General features: G+C 37.4%; 2 protein-coding genes across 2 annotated transcripts; one reads left to right on the forward strand and one right to left on the reverse strand.

The window, feature by feature from the left end:
* Positions 1-322: 322 nt before the first annotated feature.
* Positions 323-3167, forward strand: LOC17888672. The gene is made up of 5 exons (XM_023784551.1): positions 323-547; positions 824-1178; positions 2031-2457; positions 2540-2722; positions 2831-3167. The coding sequence occupies exons 1-5, from the start codon at positions 323-325 to the stop codon at positions 3165-3167; spliced, it is 1527 nt and encodes a 508-aa protein (XP_023640319.1).
* A 3412-nt stretch (positions 3168-6579) lies between these two features.
* Positions 6580-9084, reverse strand: LOC111831042. Its single transcript, XM_023784552.1, has 3 exons — positions 8236-9084; positions 7097-7969; positions 6580-6876 (listed from the first exon to the last, which is right to left on the reverse strand). The coding sequence occupies exons 1-3, from the start codon at positions 9082-9084 to the stop codon at positions 6580-6582; spliced, it is 2019 nt and encodes a 672-aa protein (XP_023640320.1).
* Positions 9085-15287: the final 6203 nt, after the last annotated feature.

Here is a 15287-nt window from a genome sequence, read left to right on the forward strand (position 1 = left end):
AATTCGCTCACCTCACGGGGTTAAACATAGATCCAACTCCATCAGAGAAGTTTGAACCTTCAGTTGACTTCAAACAGTTCTTAACAGAAGAACTGAAAGTTCCTGGTGGGGAAGGTCCAACATATGATGAGCTACTTAAAGGATTATTAGTGTGCCGGTCATGGTCTGTTGAGAAGCGCAAGTGGTTGGGGCTATTGATAATTCTAGCCATTGGACTCTACTGTGTCCATTATAACTCACGGATACCATTTGAAGCTGCAAAAATAGTTTCTGATGATAAATCGTGAAGGCTTATCCATGGGGTCGGGTCGCATTTGAGACTATGGTTGATAATGTCAAGTGCTTGAATCCTAGAGGTAGTTCGTACACCTTTGGTGGGCCGGTTTACGTGTTACAAGCTTGGGCATATGATTCTATCAAATGCTTAGGAGAACGATTCGGGAATTTAGTCGAGAATGAAGAGATCACGTTGTTTCGATGGCCTGGGACCCGTACACGTTCAGCATTAGATGTGGCCATTGCTGAAGATATCAAAAAGTATAGTGAGGTAACTTATATTTTAGTGATCTCTGTTTTATGTTATGACTGAGTTACGATTTAGTTATGGATGAGGTATATATTAGTAATGGCTGAGTTATAGTTTAGTTACGGCTGAGTTATAATTAAGTTATGGCTGAGTTATTTTTATTTATGGCTGAGTTATAAATTAGTTATGGCTGAGTTATAGTTTAGTAATGACTGAGTTAGAGTTTAGTGATGGCTGATTTATGTATTTGTTTTGTCTTTATGAGTTATACTTATTGATGTTTGTCTTCTAATGTAGCTGCGTGTGAGTACAATGGTGATGAAGGGTGATGTAAGTGTGCTTTTTCATACGTGGCCAAATCAGACAGAAGAATACCCAGAACTTGTCAACTTGGTCAATGACATACATGAGGAAAAGCTTGTTAAAGGTTTTTGGGATGTGAAAGTGAATGAGGACAAGAAGAAAGCTGGAAAAGTTAGAGCAGCGGTTGAGTCTGAATCTCCCGCTAAGAAGCAGAAAGTTGAGACCATGAAATCAAAGGTTGAGACCTTTGATGATAAGTTCACACATGTTGATGAAGAATTCATCAAGATGAAAGGCCTAATTTCCTTCGTTGCCAGAGGTGGAGGCCTAGCTGGTCTCATGAGTGGAGGCAAAAACATTCAGAATGACGACACATTACCACTCAAGAGCTTCTCCAATATCAGAATCATGGATGTTTTTGGGAAAAAAAGGAACGGACACCTGAAATTCAGAAGAAACCGTCAAGCCAAGACTACTCTGTTACTAGTCCCCCGGTAAGCTGAGTTATCTTAATTTTATGTAATGGCTGAGTTATTCGATGTATTTACTTAGTTGTTTATGTTATGACTGAGTTATCAAATACATTACGGCTGAGTTGTTGAATGTTATGGCTGAGTTATGAGTTATGTTATGGCTGAGTTATATCTCTGTTTTGGCTGGGTTGTTTTATGTTATGGCTGAGTTATACATCTGTTATGGCAGAGTTGTTTTGTGTTATGGCTGAGTTATATCTTTGTTATGCCTGAGTTGTTTTGTGTTATGAAGTTACAGGAGAAGAAAATTCAGGAAGAAGAAGAAGAAGAAGCAGTTCTGGACAGTGACATTAATCGGTGCATCAAGAATCTAAATAAGGATTTCGATGAGGCCACTAATAAGCAAGATGGTCTTCTTGATTTCATTGAGAAATCTCCCTCTCCTGCTAATAAGAAAACGCGGCCTTTGACGCGGAATTTAGAAGCACAGCAGAGGAAAGAGGCCGAGGCTCAAAAGAAGAAAGAGGAGGCACTGAAAAAGAAAGAAGATGCACTGAAGAGAAGAGAAGCAGATGCCCAAAAGAAAAAAGAAGTAGAGGAAAAGAAGAGGGCAGAAGCTGAAGCAAGAAGGAAAGGGAATGAGGAAAAAGGCCAGCCAAAGAAGAGAGGTAGAAAGCCTAGAGCTGTTCAGCAGTTGAAACTAAGTGATAAATCTGATCTGGTGGAAGAACTTGCTGAAGATGTTGGTAAGATTCCTGTTGTGAAATTCAAATTCCCACATGAAAAGAGTCAGGGTAAGAAGGTTGTGGTTGACGACAACAAAGGGGACAACAAAGCTTGTGACAGTGATCTAGAGGATATCACTGACAATAATCCTTTCGAGAACTTCAACGTCTTACCTGAATCTGATGTTGATGAGGAAGAAAGGATTAGGAATGAAAGGATTAAGGAATTAAGGACAGCAAATGTGAAGTTTGCTAAAGATGGGAGTGCATTGGAGCCACAGCCAAAAACTCATGTTTTTCCTTTTATTGGAGAGAACGGGCTTACATGCATGAGGAAGAACTGTGTACCCTCTGTTGCAATATATGATCCTTTCGCCCCTGTTGATCCGGCCAGATTGGAGAGATTATTGGATCACTTAAGTCCATACAAGTAAGTCCTTCGTACCTATGATCCTCTTGATTACTGCTTCTTTACCCCCTTTTTGTGTATATTAAAGTGTGTTGTTTGTTAGGGCTATCCCATATGGCAAGTCAGCCCCTGAAATTGAATTGTTCAAGAGACTCATCACTGCTTTACTCGTTCATGAGTATAATAAAGCATTCAAGGAAAGACCACAAAGGTTTAAAGTCGATGGTGGACCTTATGAGCGGGTTATTAACGGGAAAATGCTTGTAGATCAGCCCACTGATCTGAAGTAGATAAAAGATGTGGACAAACTGTATCTTGTTATACAAGTCGGAGGTGATCACTGGATTATGCTAGAAGCTGACCTGACAAGGAGCCATATCAATGTCTATGACAGCATTGTGGGTCAGGTAACACCTGAAAGTGAACAAAATATCATGAAGTCTGTTAAGCCGTTTGCGCAGATGCTTCCAGCAATGCTAAACGCATTAGTCCCTGCTGAAATCCGTCAACAAAGTAAGGCGATGTTTTCCTTCAGAAGGAAGAGTATATCCAAGGTCCCTCAAAACCTAAATCCTGGGGACTGTGGCGTGTACTCTCTCAAATTTGTGGAATGCCTAGCACTCGGTGTTAGTTTCGATGGCCTCTGTGATGAAAATATCCAAGGTATACGGCTGAAGATGGCAGCAGACATTTTCGATGAGGCACCGGATTACCTCAACCAGTTTCAGTAATATTATGTTGTAGTAGACTTATTATGATAATATGTAAATTATTGGAATCATGGGTCATTTGTGGTTTTGTACTGACTGTGACTGTATTATAGAAATGGGTTATGGCTAAGTTATGGTTATGTTATGGCTGAGTTCCGAAAGACAAATTAAACTCAACAATAAACAAGCATTTTAAATTCAACAATAAACTTAACATTATGGTATTAGAATATATTAAAAAGTATCTTTAATGTAAAAGATAAAATTAACCCGAATATAAAAGACAAAATTGTATTAAATTAGAGTATTACAAGATAGAATAGACAAGCATTACTAGGATTTATCTCTTTGTTGGATACATAAGTCTTAAAAGGTATAAACAATAGCTAATTTGATTATATTCATTTTTACAGTGAATAGAAACCTTAAATTCTTCTTATCTAAGTGTTCTAATAACATGAATGTATAAATAACCTTATATTTAAAATTCGAGGTTTGGCTGAGTTATGATTATGTTATGGCTGAGTTATAATCATGTTACGGCTGATTTATACGTTAGATATGGCTGATTTATGATTTTGATATTCAAATTCGGGGTATGGCTGAGTTATAGTTACGTTACGTCTGAGGTATAACATAACGTTACGACTGAGTTATATAATGAGGTTTGGTTGACTTATCGTAAATTAAATTCGTGGTTTGGCCGAGTTAATTCCAGACAACGTCGTTTACTTCTTTCTTCTCCCTTATAGTCATAATCGAGAGATCAGATTGGGGATTTAAGGCTCTTATCGATTTCTGGGATTCCCATCCGATTTCTTGGTTTATCTTCGATTAAAGAATTCTACTTCTCAATTTTAATATGAGCGACTACTCTTCGAGTACATATCGTTCAGCACATGGTGCTTACCCTCCAGATCTTCCGACGAATTGCGGATGTTGGTGTGGTAACGATATCATCACATACATATCGAAGACAAAGGAAAACCCTTACCGTATCTTCTATAGATGCTCGATTTCTTTGAAGGTACTGATTTTCATTAAATTTTTTATTGTTAACATATAGGTATCGATGTTGGTGTTTTGTTAATTAGAGGCCGACTGAGTCGCATTTCTTCAAATGGGTTGATGAGGCATCGGTTGAAGAAATTAAGATGTTCGACGCAAAGTTACAGAGAATAGAAGAAGATGTGACGGACTTAAGGCATCAACATACTCAAAATTTAGATCTCCAAAAAGAAATGTTTGACAAGCTTGAGGAAGAACTGAGTAAGAAGCTTGAAGAAAAATTGATGAAGAAGATTGAGGATGATATGGGTAAGACAGCTTTGAAGACAATTTTTCTACTCTCTGTAATAGGAATCGCAATTGTATGGCTATGGGAGAGAATATAATTGTTGTTTCATGATGTTTAGACTGACCATGTTGTAATTTGCGTTGTTTAAGATTTCTTTTCATGTTAAATGAGAAATGGGGTATGGCTGACTTATAATTATGTGACGGCTAAGTTAACGTGTTCAAGTTACGGCTGAGTTATGAGTATAGTTATAATTTATAATTAGCAATTATATAAGTATATAATGGATATGACATATAATAAATATATATTACCAGCAAATATGCATGTTAAGATTGTTAATTTTGAAAAGAAAATGGAAAATTTACACAATTTCATCAAATTCAAATTATGTAGTGTTGGTTATGACTAGAAACTAGTTTTTGTGTGATAGTTTTCTAAATGTTACCAACAAAGTCTAAATTACTGATGAATAATATGGTAACATGATTGTATCATATTTAAACCTAATATTTATGTAATTTAAGTGATTTCATAACTTGATTATAACTATAAATTGAGATAACGCATATTTAGGGTATGGCTGACTTATACAACGTTATGGCTGAGTTATAGATAACATTACGGCTGAGTTATCAATAACATATTATTTACATGATTCCGTTACGGCTGAGTTATAACAAGAATTGACATAACGCATATTTAGGGTATGGCTGACTTATACTATGTTATGGATGAGTTATGGATAACATTACGGCTGAGTTATCAATAACCTATTATTTACGTGATTCCGTTACGGCTGAGTTATTGATAACATTACGACTGAGTTATATGTCTGTTGAAATTGCCAAAATGAAGAAAAATTGATAAAAACATGATTCAGCAAAAATAGGAAACAACATTGAAAACATTCAAAAGCAAATAACTGTTAGAATTCAGCAAAAATAGTCCCAGCAGAGATCGTCTGCACCAAGTTGTTCAAACATATGGACAATTTTCTCCCAAACCATTGGATTCAACCACTCGGGCTTATCGTAACCGAAGATCCAGCTCTTCCTAATCCTACGCATCTACGACATGAAAATGCAACTCGCATCTTTATTAAAGTGTTTCCAAATGATTAACGTTTGCCTTGGATCCCTGTTGTATTGGCGCTACATAAAAGAAACAAAAATTAGGCGAAGAGAAAAGAACCATATGAATGAAAATGCATTAAACGTGGTGCTTACCAGTAATATCTTAAACCAATGTATCTTGAAGCGGGCGGGAATCAAGCGATAAGTCGGCCACTCGTGGTGCATATTCTGACGAATTATAGGCTCGATCGCTTCACCCATTATTATATGGAACTCTCTCCATCTCGTTGTTTTTTTGTCAACGAAAGAATCATATAAACTCGGACCAGGGTATAGAACGGGAAGATCATCCCGACCAAATCCGGCAAGAATCGCGTTTATCTCTGTAAAAACATGTCCTGGCATATGAGGATTGTCTTCCATATTGATGAAAGTTGAAATGAATGCGAAAAAGATTTTTGGTAAAAGAAAACTGATACATAAAGGGAGGATCAGATGAGAGAGATAAAGGAAGAAGACGGAAAGTTGCGTTGGTTAATGTGATGGCTGAGTTATCGTACGGGAAACGAAGACGAAAGGTCGCGTTACGGCTGAGTTATATGTAACCTATTGGGCTGAGATATAAGTAACCTTATACGGCTGAGTTATCAGTAACATGAATATATTCCGTATGCTGAGTTATGTTACGGCTGAGTTATCATATTAAAGAAGACAAAAGGTCGCGTTACGGCTGAGTTATCGTACGGGAGAAAGACGAAAGGTCGCGTTACAGCTGAGTTAAATATATGTTATGGCTGAGTTATCATAATAGTCTAGAAATATGGATTACATAAAACAAACATTGTCTACACATAATCAAAAAACGAGAAAATCCATGCCAACAACATACCAACGATACTACTTCCGACAAGTTTTTGCATTATGCCCAACTTCTTTACATCGAAAGCATGCGTGTGGTTTCCTCGGGCGTTTATTCTCAAGTGCAATTTCCAAAGTTGATTTAATCCTGCTTTTCTTCGGCCTTCCTGGCTGGGTTGCAACGATCGGAGGCACGCACGGATTAATCCTGCTTTTCAGGAACCGGGAGTGCAGTATCCGGAGGTGAGATTGAATCAGCGTACGCGTTAACCAAATAATTGCTCCGGTAGTTCGGATCAGCCAGGGAAATACGAGACACACCCATATGCTCTGCAGCTACGATTGCATGGACGCATGGTATTTTCTCGTGCTCGAAACGGCGGCATGTACATCTTTTTGCATCCAAATTTACAACATGCAAAGATGTTCCATATTGTACTTGTACACGTAAAGCATCAATCGGTTGTACTTCAAAAAGTCTTGACGCAGTTACACGACCCTATTAGAGGGAAGAACAAAACATAAAAGTTACGGCTGAGTTATAAAATAATGTAAACATGTTATAGCTTAGCTATATAAATAACGACTGAGTTATAATCATGTTATGGCTTAGTTATATAAACAACGATTGAGTTATAGATAACATTATGGCTTAGTTATATAAATAACGACTGAGTTTTAAGCTAGTAATGGCTCACTTATGTAACGTGATCAGTTACCTCTAACAGTTTTTCAACACGTCGTGAGAGCGTTGTTAGCTGTGATTTCGCATCCTCTCTCCGTTCAGCAAACCATCTAGTCATCATATTCCGTATGGATTCTAACAGTCGAACTATGGGAAGACTTCTACTATTTGATAGTGCTTTGTTCATAGATTCCGCAATGTTCGAAGTCATTAGGTTGTACCGTTCACCTGGGAAATGAACACGCGCCCACATTTGCACCCCAGCTCTTTGGAGATATCCATGTAGTTCAGGATGAAGCGCTTCAATCTCATTGAATGCTTCTGTAAAATCAGCCATCCGAAAACACCTAGCCGCTTTTTTCACAAGTGGGAACAAATGTTTCCCTTTGAACTTCACTAATATGTTCTTGTACAAATGATAAGTGCAAATTCCACGAGAAGCCAACGGATACACTTCACCAATTGCTTTCCCTATTGACTTATGTCTGTCCGAGATGATCGCAAGGTTCCTCTCGTCTGGAATAGCAACTTTGAGTTGCGTAAAAAACCAACGCCAAGAATCATCATTTTCAGTGTCAACAACTGCGAAAGCTATTGGGAAAATTTGGAAATTTCCATCCTGAGCTAGGGCTGTTAGAAGCGTCCCTTTGTAACTACCGTGGAGAAACGTACCATCCACAACAACAACTTTCCGCATGTAAGCAAACCCAGCAACACTCGCACCAAAAGCAATGAAGACATACTTGAATCTGTCACACCCATCAATTTGAAGACGCGTTATTGTACCCGGATTTGCCCGTCTTATCGTGTATAGGTAGGAAGGCAATTCTCCAAAACTTCCCTCAGGAGTTCCCATATCGATCTGTCTTGCAAACCTTAGCGTCTTGTATGACTTCCAATAATCCATCTGTTGGCACCAATATAAAAATAAGTCAGCCGTAACTATATATAAGTCAAATGAAAACTCAGCCGTATCGTAATGATAACTCAGCCGTAACTATATATAAGTCAGCCGACACATAAATGAAAACTCAGCCGTATCGTAATGATAACTCAGCCGTAAAGGAAAGAAAACTCAACGAAACTCAGCCGTATCGTAATGAGAACTCAGCCGTAAATATACGAAAACTCAGCCGTGACTCAAATATAAATCAGTCGTGACATTGTAATTACCGTTATGCTAAAATGCTTACTGATGATTATTCCAACACTTTTAGGTTTAACTAACGGACCAATGTCACCAAGAAAGTCCCTATAAAGAGGTCCCAAAACATCAGGTGTAGCTTGTTTGGATCGATTAGATCTCTCCGTCACAGAACATGTGTGTACCAAATCGTATATACGAATAACAAAACCAGGCTCATCTCCTTCTTGAGATGCACGAACTCTCCAAAGACATCCTTCAACCCGGCACTTAATATTCACTACAGTCGTATTTGATTTTGGTACTGAAAAATCAAATCCATCTCTCACTGCAAGAAGTTTCACTCGTTTCTCCAACTCGTCTTTGTTCGCGTATCGTTGTCCTACGACGAGGTTTAGCTTAGCCATCTCCACCGTTAAAGACTCCGAGTTCCCAATCGATCCTACTTTGCCAAAGTAATGACCTCTGTTTTGAGTAGCAGCCGGTAAATCTTCATCTTTCTCCTCACGCTCGCCCTGTACAGTAAAGTTATCATCATCAGATGACGCACCATCGGAGTCGTCGAAAACGTCAAATCGGGTTGAAAACTCGTCATCTTCTTCTTCAGCCTCTGATTCGTACTCTGCTTCATCTTCTTTGGCTTCATCTTCTACGTTTTCACTATAATCATAACAGAAACCATCAAATCCTCTTGCGTCTTCATATGTATATTCTACTTCTGAAGCCGAACTGTGTGGCCGTTTTGTCCTTGCATTCGATCCGTCCTTCATCTTCACGAACTCAACACAAAGTCGTGGCTGATCGATTGTCAACAAGCTTAGATAATTCTGCAATTGTCGATCGTTCGAGACATATACTGGGGGAGTATCATGCGACATATGTTTCATATGTTTGTACGAGAGCATGTAGCTCATCGTCACCTTATGGTTGAGTTGATGCAGTCTGTAGTCATCAAGAACCAATTTCACTAGCTTCTCGTGCGTTGTTTCCGCATCTATTTGCACAATTCTACAACCTCTATCGTCAGTGTTAAATACATATTTTTATTTCTTTGCCCAGTTACCAGACAAAATAATCACTGGAACCGGATGATCCATCAACGAAAATGAAGAACAGAAGTGAAAATGCAGAAAAGAAGTGAAGAACAGAAGTGAAAATGAAGAACATAAGTGAAAATGAAAAATAGAAGTGAAGTGAAGAACAAAAAATGAAGAACAGAGTGTAAGAAAAAACACGAGCTAATGGGGGACCTTTCGTATTTCCCTCGTTTATGCTGACGTGGAATTGTGAATTTGAAGTCGTAAGTCAGCCACCAAACAAATTTGTAACTCAGCCATTGATAAATCAGCCATCAACACAAATTAAATCAGCCACAACATGAAAAATATTTAAGTAATTACTAAAATGCTTTTTAAGATGCCAAATTCAGCCGTAACGTCAATAAGTCAGCCGTAACGTAAAATAAGTCAGCCGTAACTGGAGGCTATATTAGCAATAAATCTTTTGTCTATAAGTCAGCCGTAACATGGTTGAGTTTTCCGTTAAGTCAGCCAATTACGACTGAGTTATGTCTCTGAAACATAAGTCAGCCGTAACGACATTTGATAACTCAGCCGTTGTCGATAACTCAGCCAACCGGAGAAAGTTAAGTCAGCCGTGTCGATAACATAACTCAGCCAAACTTCTGATAACTCAACCATCGGACTATAACTCAGCCGTAACGGCGGCTGAGTTATTAGCCGTTTTGTCATAAGTCAACCAGATTTTTATAAGTCAGTCGTAACTGTTGGCTGAGTTATGATCATAAGTCAACCGTTGACCCGAAACTCAGCCGTTGTCCCAGAACTCAGCCATAACGTGATATAACTCAGCCGTAACGTATGTTATGGCTGAGTTATTGGTGGCACGCGCCTTTTTGTCTGACGTGGCAGTGGCATTTTTCCTAATTAGTTTTTTCCGGTAACGTGTAAAAAGGGCACGCTAGTAATTAAAAAACATTTAAGGATAAAAAAAAGTTTTGGATGGTTTGCGTCAATACACCTAAAATGTAGTCCATCTAAGTAATTCTTTCTATATATAATGCAATAATAAATTTAAAATTTGGCATAAACCAAATAAAATTGTAAAACAACTCGAAATTTGGCATAAACCGATTTGGTTTTAAACCGGTTAACCGAACCAACTAAATTCAGGTTTCGTATAAAGCTACTGAATAGCGACTACATCACGACTAAATTAAACTGATGTGCTACGCAAACCAACTATAGTCTGCCCAATAAGAAAAAGCCCAAAAACCCCAATAAAAAAGTTTAGCGACTATCTTACGACGATTTAGCGACTATTGCCGGCCCGATAAGAAAAAGCCCAATAAACCTTTTTCAATCGAGAAAAGCAAAGTTAGTCTCTTCTTCTTCGATCATTAACTTTAGCCACTACCTTTTCTCTCTACGATCTTCTTCTTCTGCTTCTTTCAATTTCTGTTCTCAAACCCTTCGATCTTCTTCTTCTTCTGCTTATTTCAATTTATGTTCTCAACCCTACTGTTTTTTGAACCCTTGTCTTCTTCGATTCAAACCCTTCGAATCGCTTGAATCAAACTCTAGGAATCTCTTCTTCTTCGATCTTCTTTCATCTGCTTTTTTTTGTTCGAAGCAGTATGACTACACCAAAGAAAAAAGGAAGAAAACGAAGAGTTTCTAACGTTTCACAGAGACCTGGAGGCTCTAAATCCCCCACCGCAGTCAGGCGAAACAGCTCTCTACCTCCACAATACAATTTCACACCGGCGAACCAAAGTATTCCAAGCATCACCGTCAGGAACGCCCCATTTCCGGAACTTCCCACCGCCACAGTCGTTGTTTCAGACCTCCGTGAATCAAGTCCCCCGAGCCCAACTTACTCGTTCATTACCCGAAGTGCAGACCATTCGAGGTTTTCAACTGCAAGATCCCGTTCATGATCCTCCAAAATCTCCAGCTCAACTCTCTTAGGTGCCAAGTCATCCGTCGTCCCAAGGGTACAACTTCGAACCTGATCACGTGTTACCAAAACTCCAGGAAGACATCGTTAAAGCTCTAAATGCCCTGCTTTCTGTACCAGGCAGAGAGAGGTTCACAACTGTTCCCAGTGAACAAGAGCTGCCTGGAACGAGTTGGTAAGACCATTTTCCTTATGCACCTTATAGTTAAAAAGTATGATGCAGGTGATGAATTGTTAGTCTCTTAAAAAGTTCTAAGTAGTAAGGTAATTGGTTGTATTGATGGATTTCTTAAGCGTATTATAATGGCTAAGTCTCTCATGCTTAATCAATGTCAGTCTCTATTGAGTTTCTCAAGCTTAATCCTATTGTCATTTCTGACATGGTAAATATTTCTAGTTAGGAAATGGTAATGTCTCAAGTGTTATGTCATGTTTTTTGATGTGTCTTATGTGAAAAGTCAGTCGCTTGCATAATGCATAATCTGATGCTTAGTGATGCTTGATGTTTGAGATAGTTCTTTCACAGAGTTTGTAACTGTGTTGTGTCTCATTTATATTCGGAATGTTAATGTATTGAGTATGTTCAGTTTTGGTGTTGATTCATATTTTTCTTTTGGTTTGAGTTTCAAAACATATATATATACCAAATTTAATTGTATTTACTCCTTCTTTGTCGGTATCTTACATGGAGGTTTGATCGGGATCCAAAACTGGTGCGGATGATTACCAAAGTACTTACCAACAAGTTCAATGGTCTATAGCTGATCTTGTGTGCCATAGGACAGAAGAGAAAGATAATTCATAGAGTTTGCGGTAAGTTTTCTGACCAATAGTTACTTACTTGTGCTTTCACAAAAAACTCACACTTGGGATCACTTGATTACAGGGACAGTTCAAAAAGAGTTTGAGAAGGTCTGTCAACAACGGATAAAGGATATGGTTAGCAATGTGAGGACAAGTCGTGAACAACCAAGTTGGATCATCGACACTCGCTGGCAAGTTATGGTAGCTCATTGGGATATTGATGAAGCACAACAAAGGAACACCTATTCCAAGGCTCGTATGTCTGGTCGTGATGGTCTCGGTCCTCACATCCATTTATCTTGCCCAAAGTCGTATCAACAGATACAATCAGACATGGTTAGTCACTTTTATTGTCAACATATTAATTTTTGTATTTCTTTTGCCAGCCTTTAAATAGCTTCATAAACCTTTTTTATTTCTAACATTTCAAGAAGAAAAAATGGGAAGAACTGTCACTCTTGGTGAGGTTTTCATCAAAACACATACAAAGCAAGATGGAACGTATGTTGATCGGAAGGTAGAGATAATCGCGCAAAATTATGAGATGAATTTGCAAGCGAAGTTTGATGAGCTTGAGGTAGATTCTTCAGCGGTTTGAGACGGTGCTTCACAAACTCGGAAACTCACGACAGATGAATTTCTTGCCATATTTCTTTAGGTTAAGTGACATCTGAAACTATACACATTTATAGAGTCTTGGATGAATCTGTTTTGCCTATCTTAAGTGTTTTCCTTTCTCCTTTCTTTCACAGTCCACTAAGAAGGGTTTCCGAGATAATTACTACGGAGTTGGCAGCCTCAAAGACAATCTTGGGGTTGTTGGCAAGCGCAAGCGACCAGACCAGCCTCCATCATTCATGGCAATGCAAGAGCAACTACAGGAAGCTTAACACAAGATCGAGGAGCAGGCTACTCTTAATGCTCAGGCTGCTGCCAGAGAAGCTGACATATCCCAGGTTGTATTTGAGAAAAAGGAGAAGATCGACAAGCTGGAAAAGTTCATGTGCCAGTCTAATCCGGCATTCGTGGATTTCTTGGTGACTGAATCAGCTGAGGCAACAACCACAGATCCTCTCACAATCAATGTACCTGCAACAGCTCCACAATCAACTCCACCATCAACTTCTTAGGTTACTAATCCATCACTTTTTGTTTCTAAACTCATGAACTTGTCTGTTTCCAGTTTTTGTATGTTTGATGACTTGTGTTATATGACTTTCGTTTTATGACTTGTTTCTAAAAATATTGGTTATGTTTAAGTGATTGTGAAATATAGTGGATATGTTTTCATTTTGGAAAATGTGGGGTTTTAGTTCAGTTTGATTCATTTTGCAAAAACAAAAACCAGGAAACTTTTCAAATTGTAAAACCATTACACTTTTTTACAAAAAATATAGTCGATACTTAGTAAGAAATTAGTCATCTAATAGTCGCAAAATAGTAGCCAAACAGTGGCTAAAAAATAAGTATGTAGTCGCCAAATCGTCGTTAAAATAGTTGCGACTGTTTTACGACTACACCCTAACGTAATAGTAACCAAAACGTGGTCGTAAACTAGTCGGAATTCAGTCGCAAATGTTTACGACTGCACATACATAGTCGTAACTCAGTCGTAAATGTTTACGACTATGTTACGACAAGATTTACGATTACATAAATCAGTCGTAAGATAGTCGCTAAATACTATTCCTTTTAGTGACTAAGGATTTACAACTAAACAGCGACTAATTATGCAGTTGCTAAATGCATGTTTTCTTGTACACACTAACAAATGAAACAAAAGTGTATTTTAAGTTTAATATATGTTGGGATTTAAGGTTAACTTACATTAAATTAACATGCATTATAATGATCAGCCAAAAAGAAATCTCCTGTGTTGCGGTAGGAAAATCCGGAATAGAATTTCAAAATAAATGGGAGGAGATTATTTTTTATGCTGGTTGTGAAGATCGTCCTATTTTGTGTGTTCTGTGTTTTTGGAGAATCTCTGTTTACGAAAGTTTGTACTCACGTTCTTAAATAATTTAATCGTTTATGTACAATGTTATTTCACGTATTGTGTATATAATTGTTGTACCAATTTTCAAGCTTACCTTCTCATTTTCCGTAATTTACATAGGTAACCAATGTGTTATCACTCAATATGGCTGTTCAAAATTTTACCTTGATGAAGAGTTCATGGAAATGAACTTGGAGACACTACTGTAAGTTTTACATTTCACAATCCTATAATTTTTCATTGCATACTGTAAAACAAATAATAAAAAGATGCTATAGTGATAATTATTTTTCCATTTGATCATACACAGTGGTGAATTTCCAGAATGGAATGTTGAAGATGAAAGCTCAGATGAAGAGTAATAATCTATTTTATATAATTTAATTTTCTTCAGTTTTTTCGTTTCATCTTTATGTAAGGTGTGCGTTACTATCTCATGCAACAAATAAGAACGATTTAAAAAGTAATTGTTTTGTATGTATTTGGTTTTCATATCCCGGTTTACTATTTATTCGTAGATAAATATTAATACTCAATATGTAATAAATATTAATACTCAAAATTGATTCATCTTCAAATTACAAACTTAAACACTTAACATAAATAGCCATGTAATTGTAAGATTAAAAATTTGATATTAGTACTTTAAAATTTATTATAAGTAGTAATACAAACAGTATTTACAGTTCTGGTGAACCGCGGTAGAGCGCGAGGTACTTCGCTAATTACTATTTAATACAAATAGCTAGGAGAATGTCTTCCGTTTAATAAACTTGTTACTATATTTGTTAATTAATCTAATGATTTTACTATTTATTAATTATTACCATCACTATCCAGGCAATTTAATTTGTTAGAGAAAGTTCCAATCTTCTTTAAGATATATCACTGAGGGTTATGTCATTTTCTAGGTTTCCTAGAACAGTTTTGTTCCAAATGTTTCAAGAAATAACATAACGTGAAAAATAAAATAAAAAACAAAAATTTAAAATAATTAACAAATCGCCCTCTAAATGCGGTGGTGGAGGGGGGAGAATGTGGGGTTGAGAGAAGCCATAAATGTGATGACACATCGATTTCATGATAACTCCTTGTAACACATCACATGAGCTATTCAACCCCGATTGATTCCAAAACAATCTTCAATATTCCGATTTATTTTATTATATTTTTGTGTATTACGAAAAGAAAATTACAAATGAAATTGTCGGGGACACTGAGGTCCAATTACATTATCTATCAAAGTAGAGGTAATTTTTTAATTAATTTGAATTTTTACCTTGAAATTCAGTTTTCGTA

The sequence above is a fragment of the Capsella rubella genome, unplaced genomic scaffold, assembly GCF_000375325.1.
Source record: "Capsella rubella cultivar Monte Gargano unplaced genomic scaffold, Caprub1_0 scaffold_4, whole genome shotgun sequence".
NCBI classification, from domain to species: domain Eukaryota; kingdom Viridiplantae; phylum Streptophyta; class Magnoliopsida; order Brassicales; family Brassicaceae; genus Capsella; species Capsella rubella.